The 16,509-nt window shown below is 40.9% G+C and overlaps 1 protein-coding gene and 1 long non-coding RNA gene across 7 annotated transcripts in view; one reads left to right on the forward strand and one right to left on the reverse strand.

Moving 5' to 3' along the window:
• Positions 1 to 16,509, reverse strand: part of BTBD9 (BTB domain containing 9) — a 413,308-nt gene that overhangs the window by 63,390 nt on the left and 333,409 nt on the right. The window contains exon 10 of one of the 6 annotated variants that reach the window (XM_042938628.1): positions 7,362 to 8,989. The exons of 4 other annotated variants lie outside the window; for them this stretch is intronic. In XM_042938628.1, coding sequence (XP_042794562.1) covers positions 8,929 to 8,989 — 61 coding nt within the window. In that variant the 3' untranslated portion in view covers positions 7,362 to 8,928. Of the gene's footprint in view, positions 1 to 7,361; positions 9,000 to 16,509 lie in introns of those variants that run through there. One more of the 6 variants, XM_042938629.1, reaches the window with a different exon arrangement.
• LOC122219863 lies at positions 11,895 to 16,180 on the forward strand. The gene is made up of 2 exons (XR_006202585.1): positions 11,895 to 12,339; positions 15,777 to 16,180. It is a non-coding gene; the product is annotated as an uncharacterized LOC122219863 (long non-coding RNA).

Raw genomic sequence — 16,509 nt, forward strand, 5'->3', positions numbered from 1 at the left:
AACCTGCAAATCCAAACATCCCACACCCTACCGAAGGCTGAGCAGTAACACCCAAGTCAAAGGTAGGGCAAACCACTTCTGCTTTGAAGGAAAGACCACTGTCATCACACCTGTCTGCCAACACACAAGTTCTGTCTGTATCGGGGGTCTCCATGTAAAGTTCCTAAGTAAGAGGATCACAAGAGCTATAAACCCTACCTTAATTAAATCAATCTTAGTACACCCAAAGACAACACGCTAGGCTAGAAATCAAATCCCAGGAAACAAGTGGAAAATGTGGGCACCGGGTAATGGTAGGGCTCCAGAGGTTTTGGCAGAAAATGGGTCGTTCTATTGGCACTTGATTAAAAATCTGCTTCCACCTGGGTCAGTGCGTTTCACAGGCACGATTCAGCTCTGCATGCAGAGTAGCCGTGTCAATGGAAGGCCCCGCGGGAGGGAAAAAAGAAAAGCAGTAGCTCCCCAAACCCCAGAGCCACTGAAATGGTATATCTGGATTCGTATCTGGGAAACAAAAGAGCTGCGAGAATATGATGTACCAAATGGATGAGAAGCACTTTCTTTGAGCAACACTGTCACCGCTGTGGGGTCTGCAGGAAGCCAGGTCTCTGCCCAAGCACACGCTCCTCCCCACATCTCCCTGATCAGCGGTCTAACTTGGTAAAAGGGCGACTTGCTTGCTTTTTAGTTCTAATACATTGTCTTTATAAACCGCACACTAGTTCTTGTGTAATTTCGATGAATCTTCAAGCAGACATGAAGAGCAAACAATCACTGGGCTTCAGTTTGCTTTTTAGGTGACACTTGGAAAGAGAGTCTTTTTTGATGTGTAATGTTGTTTTTGAACTAGACTACAGGCAAGTGGTCCATCTTCTCTTTTCCTCGTGATCCCACATGGAGCTCTGCACGCAGAGAGGATCAATCTATCACTCTGATGGAAAAAATGCAACCGTTTGTGCCAGAAAGGCACAATCGTCTTTTAAATGTGAAGTCAGCTCAGGCAACTTCTGCACCTTAGTTGCAGCCATTCACTGACATCCTGGTGTTAGCAGGTCAGACGCACCGAAGTGCCAGGCAAGAAATCCACAGGAAGGCCAGCTCTGTGACAGACAAATGGCAGTGCCCAGTGATCACGAAGTACCAGGGCTCCCATCAGCATGATTCATAAGATCTCCCTGATATCACAAACTCAACAGCTGTTGGTCTTGCTTAGGCCATCTGATAGGGATAAGTGGTTACCAAGAGGCCCGCAGAAATGAACGAATGAATAGATAATGCAAACAGCATCCCAGAAAGGGAGAAGACTGTCTGATGAAAAGGCAATCTTAATTCATTACAGGGAAACACTGAATTTTATGGTCTTCTGAGCATCAAGGGAAAGTCAGGAGATGACTTTAAACAGAGGTGGAGGGATTTCAACGTAAAGCTTGAGTCCATTTCTTTTCTGAAAGTATTTCCCAATGATTAAAAAGAAATCATAGTAAGAACCCCATCCAGTCTTGACAGTGTGTGACTCGGAAGAGAAAAGTACACAGCATAATAGCCCTCTTCCTCTCAGGGAAGAGCACCAAGTCATCTAGGGTAAATTCACTTTATACCTAAGATATAATCTCTTACAGGAAATTTAAAACAATAACTTGAGACTTGGCAGTTTTATCATCCAAGCTATTGGGCTAAGCTTCAAGCTACTAATCCCTTGAGGAAAAGCATAGCCAGGAGACAGCTAAAACGAGCTTAAGAATGTATATAGTCATTTTATTATAAATGGCTACTTTGGAACCATTTTGTTTGACTTTGACTCTTTAAAGGCAAAGATTAGCCAATACACATTTTGGACACACTTGGAAAACAACCTGTCAATTTATCTGTGAAAAGAGAGATGCCTCTGAAAATTCATGCATCATGTCGGTGAGGGTGGGGGGGCGGTTGCCGGAAAAAAACCCCAAAAACCCACATTTTGGCTATTGCTAAAAGCCAAGCAGAAACCTCCTGTTATCAAGGATAAGTGGAAAACTACTGCTTATTATATGGTATTACACAGTTTACAGCAACTGCAAGTGCTCATTACAAACTGCACATCACACTTATCATCAGAGAGGGCAGCGAGAGCATGGGCACAGGCGTGCAACAAAACACGCTCAGTTTGCTAAGCATCCCTACGGCTGAGGTTATTGTTACCAATACAAAGGTGACAAAGAAGTGGACTGGCTGAGTTTACAGGCTGCAATCCTGCCACCTCCGGGAAGATCTGTGCTCAAAGGCACACTTGAACTTCCCTCCAGCAGGCTGAAGGGAGGAGGAGTGATCTTTATTTATCCACCGAGGCCAAGCCCACTCCCTTCTATGTAGTATGTGTGTCCAGATTTAGCATGCTGCTTGCTCCCATAAATGTTATCTCTACTGAGTCATTCAGAGAAGATTTGGTCTAGCTAAGTGTGTCAGAGTCCACAATTGCCTCTATTTACATTTAGATGAAGGCCCTTCAGTTACTGCTGGTCCTGAGCTGATTGGAAAAGCTTAAATATAATGAGCCCATAGAGGAGGAAAGTGTCCACCCAGCACAGTGCCTGACCTAGCGCAGTGGCTCGAAGGCTGTCTGCTGTTAAGTTAATGGATGGATAAACAGCAAGTTTGGGGTTAACATGGGCCCATGCTCCACAGACTGGGGGCTTTAGCAGAGCAGTGATTCAGTATTAGTTGCAAGATAATCTTGGTTAAGGAAGTGGCAAAAGGAGAAAATAGTATCTGAGAGTATCAGGTGTTCCATTTCCAAATATGAATGGTTTAGAAGAATGTGCCCTATGTTCCCTTCTCATCTCCTCAGAAATTTATAAAGTTAATTAATATTAATGTAAGAATATGATATTAATGCACTGTGAAGGTATAAATTTGAAAATCAGACAAGAAATCCAACAATGAATGCATTTGTTGATGACAGTACACACCACGTCTTACGAAACACCTATTGTGGTTCTCTGTCCCCACAGGGCAATAGAACCACTTCTCTATGTATTTGAGGCCTTCGATTAGTCTACCTGGAGGACCTACAAACAGACAGAGGCTGTATATGAGGGGCTCAATGGGGCTGTGAGAACATGGACTTTAGAATCATACCCTCCTGTTAGTTGAAACCTGTGATCCAACATTACGTTAGTGGAGGTTTGGACTTTTATTTTATTTAGGAGAAATGAACTGAGAAGATTCAGAAACGTGAAGCAAGCCCAAAGCTTCCATGAGCCTCTCCTCCCCCCCCTTACCCCCTCCCCGCGGCTCCCGGCACACCCTGGAGAAAAGTCTATACATTTCACAGCTCCAGCAGTCAGAATTTCTATTAAGCCTATGTATCTACTGCCAAGTCCTATAGAGAATTCAGTAACTCCCTAGAGAATAAGGAAGGAAAAAAGAACAATATAAATAAGTTACCTTCATCTAATAGCAGCAGTACCAACAGGAGCTGCCCTCCTTTGCCTGAGCATCACCCCCACCTAAGGAACTTACAGTAGAGGCTCTGAGAACCAGAGATAAGGAAGCAAGGGATATTATCCAGGTTTTTTCACCAAAGAAAAACCAGGAACTCTCTGGTACAAGCTGAATGTGCAAAATGCCTGGAAGGAGAAATACAAACAAGACGACTATTCGTCACCCCCTCCAGGTCCAGACTGTGAAGCCACATTCCTGGGAGTGCAAACATTCTTTTGCTCAGTTTAGGTTTACTATGTGGGCTCTGTACTGTGGTATAAATTTGGATAAAGAGGTGAAAAGTGTATGAGCAGAAAGCACTCAGTAACTCCCTCCAAAGCAGCTGGTAAATGTGTGCAATTCCACATGATCACCAATCTGCAACTACACTTTAAAACTTTGCAAGAAATGTTTATTACTGATACTCAGTACGTAATTTACAACACCGTGGTGAAATTCGTACATTCCATTTCAAGGGCTTGTGAAAAGAAAATGTCATCTATGGGGGAAATATGCTTTATGGATCTTGGCTGAAAACAGACGAAAAACACACATGCAAGTCTCTTTTGGTAGAAGGGAATAATCTAATAAATAGCCTAATGAACAGGGTAATGATTTTTTGTTTTTTGTTTGTTTTTTGGGGTTTTTTTTGTAGGCAATAGGAAGGAAAAGGGAAAAAAAACAGAGACTAATAGACTCCAAACCTGGATAATGAAGCCCTAGGTGATTTGATATAGAGACTAGGCTTTTAAAACCAATTTGTAAAATCTGAATTATGATACAGCTAACAGGCTGGATACATTAATATTCTGCAGAAGAAGTAGTAATGAGAGCAAGGTAAGAGATCATGTGAAAATATATGTGGATTTCTTTGTAATCTATAGTCTTCATCAGGCCTTCTGGAAGGTGAGTCTGCTTCCGACTTGTACCTTTATGTGATTTTCAAATCTGAAGTTCACAGCTTTCTTTGGTTGGGAATGACTAGGTTCAAAATACATCTTCTCAGAAAAAGTCCCTAGCTGCATGGTATATTCTGATCATGTCTATATTCTCATAGCCTTCATATGACTGTCTCTCACCATGGGCTTATTGGCTATGCAGCATTCTGGGAACAAGGGATGCAGAATCAGGAGATCTGGGTTGGAATCTGGATCCATCAGATGAGAACTTGAGGAGGCATTTGTACTCTGTACCTGTCTCAGAGTCCCATCTGTAAAATGAGAGGCTTAGACTATGATTTCCAAGGTATTTTTAGTTAAACTATTTCATGACTACAGGATCCTGTTTTGTATTTTGTACTTTGTGGGTGTGGGTGTGATGGTTCCTAAATATTCAGAAATTGTGGACATCCTGTAAGTTCCTTTGGAACAGTGTCTTGTGTCTCCTAGTATTTGCCCTCACAATGTAGCTTTTATCTACCAGGGTCACTTAATAAATATTAGGCTGAATCAAAGCTGGCTGGGCTATGCATTTGATTACAGATGTAGTAACCAGAGACTACTCTGGAAAGATCTGGCCTGTACTTCCAGGGGATAGATCCCAGTGCATCTTGAAAAATGGCTAGCTCTTTTTTTTTTTTTTTAATATGAAATTTATTGTCAAATTGGTTTCCATACAACACCCAGTTCTCATCCCAACAGGTGCTCTCCTCAATGCCCATCACCCACTTTCCCCTCCCCCTCACCCCCCATCAACCCTCAGTTTATTCTCAGTATTTAAGAGTCTCTTATGGTTTGCCTCCTTCCCTCTCTGTAACTCCCCCCACCCCCTTCTTCTCTCCCCTGGTCTTCTGTTGAGTTTTTCAGGATCCACACATGAGTGAAATCATATGGTATCTTGTTTTTCTCTTCCTGACTTATTTCACTTAGCATAACACTCTCCAGTTACATCCACGTTGCTACAAAAGGCCAGATTTCATTCTTTCTCATTGAAAAATGGCCAGCTTTTTAAAAAGCAAACTTCCTCCCAGCCTAGCCCCTTATTTTCTCCCTCCTCTGACACAGAACCAAGAAAAAGTGAATGTTGTCCCAGCTACACAGAAACAAAGTACAGTGGGCATTCAGCAAAGGGAGCAGTTGGCTGTATTTAGGAGGAGAAAGATCAAGGAAGAACTCACAGGGCATTTTGGGCTGGGTCTTTAAGGCAACTGGGGTGGGTTAGAGACTCAAAGACTGGCCAGTGGCAATAATCAGTTGATCTAAAGCATGGACTCATTTGACAGCAGCAACTGGGTCAGACTTAAAGGAAAAATGATACCTACAAGGAGAGAGTTGAAGAAATAAAGGTAAGAAAGTTTGGTGAGAGTCAGATAACTATGGTCGTTATATATTTGAAATCTGAACATGAAGTCTAACAGTAGGGCAGAATATTTGAAAACGAGATGTTTGGGAAAAGTTGGTCGTGTGGAGACTGAAGGTGATCCAGGCAGAGATCTGAGGCTTTTCTCATTTGGCCACTGGAGGAGCCTGTTCAGGGGAGGAAAGGAGTCATGGCCAGACGGATCTGGCAACAGTGTTCCAGATACCAAAACAGCAATAGATGCAGATAGAGTACAGATTGGGGGAAATCACTACAATAAGCTAGGTGAGAGGTAGAAGGTCTGAGTTAAGATGGAGGCAATGGGAACAGAATAAAGAAAAAAGGGTGTAACAGAGAAGACATGGTTCCTGAATGGCTGTGGAGGGGCAAGGAGAAGGCCAGAGTCAAAGGGTAAAAGATGCCCAGGAGAAGGGGTTTACCACCAACACAAGCAGGGACATCAAAGGACAAGAGGCTTACAGGGAAAGATGATAAGCTCAGTTTTAGACAAGGTGAGTTTGAAAAGCCATTCTAGACGGGGCCAATGTTTAATGGAAAATATGAATGAAAGAGACAGCTGAAGCCAAGAGAATAAATCAGAGAGCCAAGGAAAAGTGCCCTTTTAGCTCTAAAAATTGGTTCTATATGCATGCTGGATCTCTGAATTCACAGGAACACTTTTTCCTTTTTCTTTTTTTAAGTGTCTTTTTTTTTTTTTTTGAGACAGAGAGAGAGTGCATGCAGGAGTGGGGAAAGGGCAGAGAGAGAGAGGAAGAGAGAGAATCCAAAGCAGGCTCCACACTGCTAGCATGGAGCCCAATGTGAGTCAGTGTGGGGCTGGATCTCACAAACTCCAAGATCATGACCTGATCTGAAATCAAGAGTCGGAAACTTGACTGAGCCACCCAGGCATCCCTTTCCTTTTTCTTTTTTTTAACTTAGAAGAAATATGAGCTCCTTCACACTCTGGGCTAGAGCTGAGTCAGCATTAATCATGGTGAGATTACCAAGACAGCACTCCTCACTTGGACCCAGAGACAAACGAGGCAGGCCACTTTAACCAGATATGATCAAACTATACTGACTTTCCTTCCCACTGCCTTTGTTTACTGCCTAACAAATAGGCTCTACTTTCTTTTTGCAGATGTGCATGCTGACTATTCATTTTTATAAATGGATTTCTATGAGGACTGCTATTCTAGTGTCACTGTGTGCTCAACTTGCTTGCCTTCACTGAGGTTATGTGACTCTGACTGGAGGCCCCTTGAGGGGCTATCTGCATTGCTTTTAACGGCAATGCCTCTCTCAGGGAAGGTCATGGTAAGGCTCGGTCATGGTAAGGGGTACCTCCTGAGCACCCGTCTGGACAGTGCTGGGACAGGACCCTCCGCAGCCATCCTGAAACCAGGGGAAGGTTTTCATTTTTCATTTTTTGCCATTCCTCTTACAGGTCCATACTTCTTTATCGTTCAGAGCTCCAGGACTTCAGAGTAAGGTCTGTTCGGTTGGACAAACTCTACCCTGGTGGGACAGGTACATGGACTGCCTTGGCAACTGGTTTGGAGTTCCCTTCTGGAGAATAAGGCCAGGTGTTTTTTTGTTTGTTTGTTTGTTTTTTTTTAACCTTTTCCTCTAAAAATCCAGAGAAGCAATTAAAACATATTAAGCTGACAAACTTGGGATTTTAAATCAAATCAATTTCCGAGGTGAAAGGGCACAGCTGGCCAACAGTCTGTAAATCACATGGCCCCTCTGTAAAGAAAAACTTCACTCTAAGAGTGGTTAAAAATAAAGGTAATGGACTTCCAGCCAGTAACCAATCTCGAGTGATAAACTGTTACTGGGGGATCCAAGTCATTAACTTGAGGGGCAAGGATAGATGCAGAGACCAGAGCAAACTGAACCTCTGGCAAGGACTGAATCTGTGAAATAAGGCTGTGAATGAATCAATGATGGCAGATCAATAATGGATTCATAAAGAGAAGTTGGGAAGACATATTCCTAGTTCTACAAGGACTACATGATCAGGGTCAACGAGCACCTTTTATGCTCTCCCACAAACTCTCCTTTGCTCCATGTGACAGCCTCTGAACTGGGATGGACAGACTTCCAGATTGAGCCCTGTGAAGACAACAGCTCCAGATAGTTGCAGGACAAATGAAACCAACATGTATCATGATCAGAGACAGAGTGGTAGTGCTTATCCAACCATTCATTCAAACAACAAGTGCTAGGTCCTTGCTAGGCTACCATGGGTAAGAATGAAATGGACCACATCCCTGCCCTGATGGAGCTTACATTCTAGCAGAGAGGAAAAACAGTGACCTAATACTATGCTAAGGAATGGGTCCCTGCAAACTGCAGTATCAGCTGTGAAGGAAAATAGCTTGGTTCTACGAGACGGAATAAAAAAGCACTCTGATTGAGATGGGTGGTCAGGGTAGATTTTCCTGAGAAAGTGGCCCGTGAGTCAAGGACAATGGGGGTTAGCCAGTCAAAGCACAAGGTGTGGGTTCCAGACAGAGGTCATGACGTGTGCAAAGGCTCTGTGGGAGGGCAGACAGCATGATGCATGGTGGGGCCTGAGAGGAAGCCAGGCTGATGTGAACATAGAGAGCATAGGAAGACTGATGCAGGAAATGCCTGCAGAGGCAGGAGGGGGCCAGATTGTGTAGGTAGTCTATATCATGTGAAGAATTTGGGTCTTTATCCAGAGAGCAATGGGAAGCCAGTTAAGGGTTCATGCAGATATAATATCAGAATTGTGCTTCAGATGTGCCACTCTGGCTATAGTAAGTAACTTGAGGGATGGTATACAGAGACCATGGTGGGGGCAATTAGCGGAGTGGAGGACAGGACAGAGATGACTGTAGTTGGGCTAGTGTGCTCTTGATTGATTTTTGTCATTTAGAATGTAATATTAACATGAAAGTCATTACCATAATGAAAGAAAAATCTTTCTGACCGTGCATATTTTAAGTGTGTTCACACAGCTCATTGAGAAAGTTTTACTGAGGTATGCTTTGTTTTGTTTTGTTCTTTTTTTTAATAGGCACGGAAAAATTATTGTCTTCACAGAGTAACGTGGCTCCTGGGTTAAGTAAGGGGAGGGAAAAGAGCTCTTAGCTTCTTCCTTCTGGTCATTTGCTATCTGAGGGGATTTCATTTCCTTCATGCTCCTTCATCAAGTGTTGTGGTGTGGAGAGGCCTTCCCAGTGGTGGTCCACAGAACCTGTTGATATCTAAATTCAGAACTTAGTTCACATACTTTGCATAAAAATCTACTATCCACATGGCTTCCAACATATGGGTAAAGTTTTGCATAAAAAGTTTATGTATAACAACAGATAAACACTTTCTCTAGATGAGTAGGTATGAGTAACTGACTCCTTACTGATGTTTTCTACTCCAGAATATTCATCTATTTCTGGTACTTTATAACTGCATAAATAACAGTTTGATTAACAAGTGTCTCCAAGTCTAATAGACAGATGCCTTCTACAAGGCAGGCTCTGACATCTTCTCATTAACACAGGGGTCTGCCTAGTACCAGACTTGTCCTCCGTGTGTGTGTGTGTGTGTGTGTGTGTGTGTGTGTGTGCTATCTGAATTCTGTTATTTTTTTCATTTTTCATTTTTTTTTTTGCCATTTCTCTTACAAGTCCATATTTCTTTATCGTTCAAGTTCTAAGACTCGTGACAAAATTAACACCAATGCTTTTGCCCTTTAAAAAAAACACAGGAAAGAACATGACTGGCTTTTTTCATTACTGTCAAATGCTGTGTAGAAAAATGGAATTAAGTCTGAAAAGAGAAAAATAAAATCTCCATAGAGCATTTTAACAGTGACAATTACACAAGCAGAGCCCATTAATTGGCTCACTCTTCTTGAAGGAGCAGGCAAGTGTACTCCTCCAACCTCACGGGGATGGGCAGCTGGGCAGGTGAGGGTGACCGTCTGTTAGCACAGCACAGACTTGCAAGAACTAGTAATATTTCAATATAGGACCTCTGCCACAGCCAAGAGCTGCAATCCTGTCCTGGAAACTAAAACTTGACACTTGGTATGAACTTTTTCTGTCAGCGGTCTCAATGGAGGAGACATTTCCTTCTTTAAAACCCACTTTCGTTCTATTGCATCACATTAGTGGTGCGAGCTCTCTACACACAACCCCCAGGGTCACATGGTTAGCTGTGACCTCCTGGAATCAGCCCAAGATTTTCGTTTTGTTAAGGGTCAGGCTAAGAAACAAAGCTGGCGGAAAGAAGGCTTTTTCAACTTTAGCACTGACAATGGCAAAGAAGATGCAGAAAATCGCAGGCAAGGTAAATAGCCTAGGTTCAAATGTCTCATTTTTCAATCTTGCTATGCTTTAGAAGAGTTTTCTGAGGCTGTAACTCTGCACCTTTAATTTATCCCATTGTCCTCAACCACTGCAGCACTCAGAAAAAGAAACATGACTCCTCTTTCTCAGGTTCCTGGTGAATAAATAGCATCAACTATGGAAACAGACCCCAGGACAGAAAGAGTTGCCCTTCGCCAGGACTAAATGACAGTATATTCAGCAAGGAGGACACACTGCTTCTCGCATATTAATATCATCATGCTGAAGCCCAGGGAGAAGGTGAGCTGACCCCACAGAGGCCCTGCCAGGTGACTGAGGCTGTCAAAGTGCTCCTCAGGGAACGCACAGGGGAGAAACGTTTAAAGTTAAGATGCTATAGAAACTGCCTGATCCATGGGACTGCTCCAAGGTCTCAAGCAGGCCAGACCTCTATGAGAGGGAACACCCAGGTAGAAATGGACTTTTGAAGTCCTGGGGAAAGGCAAAAGGAGGAAGCACTCTCCCAGAATGGGGCTTTAAGAGGCTCACGGGAAGAGGCAGCTCAGGTGTCCTTTTCAGGAAAGCACAACTCGTGCTTGGGGTAAGTGGCTGCAAGGTTCTGAAAAGCTACTAGGATATTGCTATGGACAGCACTTACTTAATTTCTTTAATTTATTGCTGGCAGTGAATAAACCATGCACTCTGCTAGCATATGCTACTCAAATAAAGGCAAGGACAAACATCTACAAAACATTTATGGCTGCAGCAAGAAAAAAAAAATCTTTTCAAATACAGTCTTCTTTTTGATTGTAAAAGAAATATATGTAAATTGGTCAAAAATATAGAAAACTAGAAATACTTTACATAATCCCAGTACATAGAGGCAGCCCCTAACAACATTTTGGTGTATTTCCATCTGGCTTTCTTCTTCCATATTTCTTTTTCTACTTGTGATATAATACTCTTACAGTTCTGTACTCTGCTTTAAAAATATCTTATTATATAAGTATTTTCTTAAGTTATTAAAAACTCTTTCACAACATTTTTAATGAACACTTAGGTTGGAGATAAAAACTTATTTAAAAGGGAATCTGGATAATATATCTGGCAGGCAGACAGATAGCTTGTGAGCAAATTCAGCTAAAAACTAGAAATCCTAGGTAGTTCTAAATTATGATCATAGAATTCTCAAGTGGAAAAAAATTCAGCATTATCAATGATTAATTCTTTATATCTGATAATTTATTTATATTTGCCAAAACGTTTGCAAAGGGCACAGTCTTGGAAAGAAAATGGCTGAGGTCATTACTACTTCTACAGACAAAATTATCAGTCAATGGGACCAGGACAAAGTGAAGAAATGGTTAAAAAATGAACATGAATGAGGTCAATATGTTAAGGAGTACATGCTAGCAGGAAAAAAGACAGCTATATAACATGGGACAAGGGCAGCCAGGCACAAGGAAGGAAAGGCAAAGGATTTAGGGTCACTGGGGAGTATCAACAGCCCGTGTAATAGAGCTTTAGGGAATTCAGGTTCACGATGGATGACACTGTAGGCACACTGACCTTTCTCCCTTCCTGAAAACCAATGAGGTGACATCAAAGAAATACAAAGGAAATACACTCATAAAGGTGCTGCAAACTGGAGGGAAGGATATAAGCAAATCAAAATTTTTGTGAATTTCTAGAAAATGGCAGGTGGATGAAATATTATTTATAAATCAGTGGGGAGCTGGGCAGATCTCCATAATGAAGCAAACTAAGCAGGATAAATGAAAATGGTCCACATCCAGACATATCATTGTGAAATTTAACACCTCCAATAATGAGAGGATTCTAAGGCTTCTATAGGGAAAAATACATTACTACAAATAAGAAGAATCAGATTCTATCAGATTTCTCATCAGCAACATTAGATGCAAGACAGCAATAAATCCAAGCTTTCAAAATGCTGAAGGAATGGAGTTCTATACCCAAACTATGATTCAGGCATGCAAGAATTCTAAAAATTTGCCTTCTACATACCCTTTGTTTCTGAAAACAATTCTGAATACATTTACTCTGTGCAATGCCTCTGAGAGATCTTGACTGAGACCCAACCAAGTTCTACTTGGCTTCGGATTCATGCAGGGGAGCGAACAGAAGACCATGCCACTAGAGCAGCAGCAAGCATTTCTCCTTAGTGGGAGTCCTTGTAGTGGTCTATGCAACTGTACGGGAGCTATTCCTGCTGGCACACAAGAGGACAGCTCAGGTGAGTGGGCAGGGGTGGAGCCACTCTGGCTTAGAAACCCCACATTCCAAATCCAAACTATTATCTCTTGTAATAGCTCCATAAACAAAGATCCTAGAATTTTCACAAGGGACATGCCCAGTCACAAAAGTTATTGTACTCAGGAAACCCAAAGCTATAGCTTCCAACCAGATATTTACAGTCCTTCCAGGCCAGATGCAATTTGTTAGGGGTAATTTTCATCATAAGCAATGTCGTCTAATAGCCGACATTCTACTTCTATCATGTTTTCAGGAGAAAAGATCTAAAAAGGTAACTGGGCCCAAGGTCAGTATCTCACTGCAAAGCAAACAGGGGTTTGTTAACCCTTTACCCACATGCTACAAGAAGAAAAAGAAATCCAAGAAAAAGTGAAAACCAACCTAGAAAGAAAAAGAATTGTAAGCTATATATATATAGGCCTAGGAAGCAGTCTGTTCAAAATTAACCAATGAACAAATAGTGTGCCCCAGAAGCTTCTGTAAACAGGAAAAAAGAGGTAATTAGAAACTCCAAGAAAACAAAAAGCTGGCTAATATGAAGCTACTTATTTATTACTTGTAGAATAATTCTGAGCACTTGTAAGAAAACCAAATCTATTTGATCTGAACACAGTACAATTGTTTCAAGAGGGACACAAGTTTAGTGATATAGAATAATATTTCCCTTACTATAGATCCACTGAATTATAGATCTGTAGTGAATAATGTTTACATAATCATAATATTATAATGAGGTTTTACTGGCTTTCCCTTTTCAGGACCAATTTATAGTTAACACATGGAAGATTTAACTTAAGTTAAATATAAGTTACCCAACAGAAAATAAGTTACCCAACAGAAAATAAGTATCATAAATCTTTAAAATGTCAATGTGGTGGGACAGTTAACAGAAGATGGGAAAGGGAAATGTAGGGTGGTAATTTCTTCATACATAGTAGGGAGAGTAAAGAAATACTATCTACAATTGATGGATCAAAAAATAGAGGTTTAAGTATATCGTTTAATTTAATTTTTAATTTTTTAACATTTATTCATTTTTTTGAGAGACAGAGAGAGACAGGGCATGAGTGGGGGAGGGGCAGAGAGAGAGGGAGACACAGGATCTGAAGCAGGGTCCAGGCTCTGAACTGACAGCACAGAGCTCGATGTGGGGCTTGAACTCACGGATCATGAGATCATGACCTGAGCCAAAGTCAGATGCTTAACTGACTGAGCCACTCAGGCGCCCCAGTATATTGTTTAATTTTAAAAGGTAAGTAATAGCAGGACTAAAGAGAAAAATATAACAAAAAATGAGAGGTAGTTAAGTTAATAAAGCTGATAAATTAATAAACAGATATAAAAATATTATTTATAGTTGAGACGTTATGAAAACTAAAAAAAAAAAAGTCAAAAGTACTTCTGAGCACAAGATGGGAAGATAAAATTTTACTTTTCACTTCTATCTTCCTGTATTGTTTAAATTAATCTTTCATGCATGTTTTACATTTATAATAAAAAAAACTGCTATTAGTGCCTTACTGTATCAAAACAGATGTAGGGCTCAACAATTTAGAAGACGGTAGAGAAAAGGAATCAAAGACTGAAGGTGACGTCTTTGGAATAAAGCTAAAAGGTACAGAATTATATTATGTGAAAAAAGAGGGGTAAAAAGTAATTTCAGAAAATCATTTGCAAAAACATGGATAAACCTTGAGGGTATTATGCTAAATGAAAAAGGTCACACAGAGAAAGACAATACTGTATGATCTTACTTAAACGAGTAATCTTAAAAACAAAAACCGAATTTATGGAAACAACAGATTGGTGGTTGCCAGAGGGGCGTGTGTGTGGGGGGGAATGGGTGAAGGGGATCAAAAAGCACAAACCTCCAGTTACAAGATAAGTAAGTTCTGGGGATGTAATGTACAGCAAACGAAACTATTGCATATTTGAAAGTTGGTAAGAGATCTTAATAGTTCTCATCACAAGAAAAAAAACCTGTAACTATGTGATATGTGAGATGGTAGTTGTGTCAAGTAAACTTATTGTGGTGATCACTTTGCTATATATCTCATTGCATTGAATACCATACACTTACACAATGTTATATACCAATTATTTCCGAAAAAGCTGGAAAACACCCAAAATCTGCCTATTCAAAAACATGGCTACCTGTGATGGTAAATAAACCTTTATCCTAAAAGTAAAGCAAGCAAAGCTGCAGCTATAGCCGAAAGGACTCAGGGTAGCAATAAAGGAAAACGTCCTGTTCTAGGAGCATAGGGTCTTAAGGGAAGACATTTGGAGAATCTCATTCTCCAGGTCTGTCCAAAGTCTGTCATTTAATTTCCTGACATGGGTAGAGTGCTATCAAGAGGCAGGGCTGTGATCTCTAAAGATCCTATAGAATTTCATTCATAACATGACTCACATACTTTATTTCAATAAAAAGCAGGCTATAATTTTTGAAGCTAGTAGAATCTTCTCAAGGACTGCTCTAGAGTATATTAGTTAAAAAGGGAAGGCTTTCCTGTTTTATCATCTGCATATCTTCTATTATATTTTTTAATACCTAACTAAAAAATGAAAGGCACAACAGATCTGGGTTATACCTATAAACATAAAATCATAACCTTTGGTTCCACTGATTCTTAGGGGGTTAACAGGCACTTGCCTTCTTACTCTTAAAATATATTATTTATTTATTAATCTCTAAAACACCTATTGCTGTAGCATATATGTGCTAACATGGAAGGTTAAAAACATAAATTATTTAAATCCACCAACTAATGGACATAAAATATAAAAAAAAAGGGGGGGGGAAGATGTCAATGACTTAATACAAAGCTAATGGGAAGGACTTAATGAGTGAATGCCTTTTTGAATCAAGCAAAAACCCATTTGAATAAATATAAAACCATTATAATATGTATCTGTGTCAGCAGTTAGTCAACCAGTTCTTGTCAAAAACTCATACTGTATAACACCTTCAGTAGGGGGACATAAAGAGATGAGGAATCTAATTTATAACATAAAATGACAGACAAGATGGGTGATGGTAACCAGTGAGATGTGTAAAAGATGGGGAAGCAGAGGGTCTGGCCTGTGAGCTGTATACTCAATGAGCAATGGCTCTGAAAAGATAAATGGGCAGTTGTTCATGGGCCTTGAAGGCCTTCCTATTGTATGGAAAGGGTTCTGGGAGCTTGGAAATAAGGTAATCACTTCATTTCCCTGTTTCCATCATCTAGCTTGGTTTAACCCTCTTTAGTAATGCTTTGAGGTACAATGGAAAGAGCCCTTCATTTTCTCTTTTAGAAAGAGAGGACAATATCCCACAAGGTGTTTTATATTCAGGAAAAAATGAGACAAAATACAGGAAAGTGATGGAATACCAGTTACTGAATAATTGCTAGTTTTCTCATCCAATCGCAGAGATGGCCACAAGATGTGTGCTCCACTGAGAAGTGGCTGCCCAGCAGAGCCATGCTTCCCAGCCCGACCAGCATCCAATGTGGTAACTGACTACTTCTCCCCAGTGGAATATAAGTGGAAGGGATGGTCACTACACCTAGGCCAAGGCCGTTCAGAAGAGCCAGGTATACCTTCTTTCTGTTCTTTCCCCATTTGCCAACCAGATGCAGATGCTGCTGCTGAGGCCCTAGGAGAGGGCAGAGCCACAAGAAGGAAGATGCCTGGGTTCTTCAGTCATGTGTGGAGAAGAGCCACCTGACAACCACAAACACCCCTACTGACTGTTGCATGATTGAGAAATAGCTACTGTGTTAAGGCATTGGAATGTTGAAGCCACTTTTTGTCACAGCAGCAAGTGTTACCTTAACCAATGCAAACATTAAACATGCTCTAAGATAAGTACTATAATAATGACGGTAAGTGTGTCAGACATTGCATCAAACAAGCCGTTATTGATGCTATTATGAAATCCTGGCCAAGTAAGTACATGAAAAGACGTTCAACATCATTAGCCACGAGGAAAATGCAAATTTAAACCACCACTTCACTCTCACTAGGATACCATGAACGAGAAGATAGACAGTGACAAGTACTGGCAAGAATGTGAAGAAATTGGAACCTTCCTGTATTGCTTGTGGGAATGCAAGATGGTGCAGCTGTTGTGGAAAAGTCTGGCAGTTCCTCAAAAACTTAA

Source organism: Panthera leo, chromosome B2 (assembly GCF_018350215.1).
Source record: "Panthera leo isolate Ple1 chromosome B2, P.leo_Ple1_pat1.1, whole genome shotgun sequence".
Taxonomy (NCBI): domain Eukaryota; kingdom Metazoa; phylum Chordata; class Mammalia; order Carnivora; family Felidae; genus Panthera; species Panthera leo.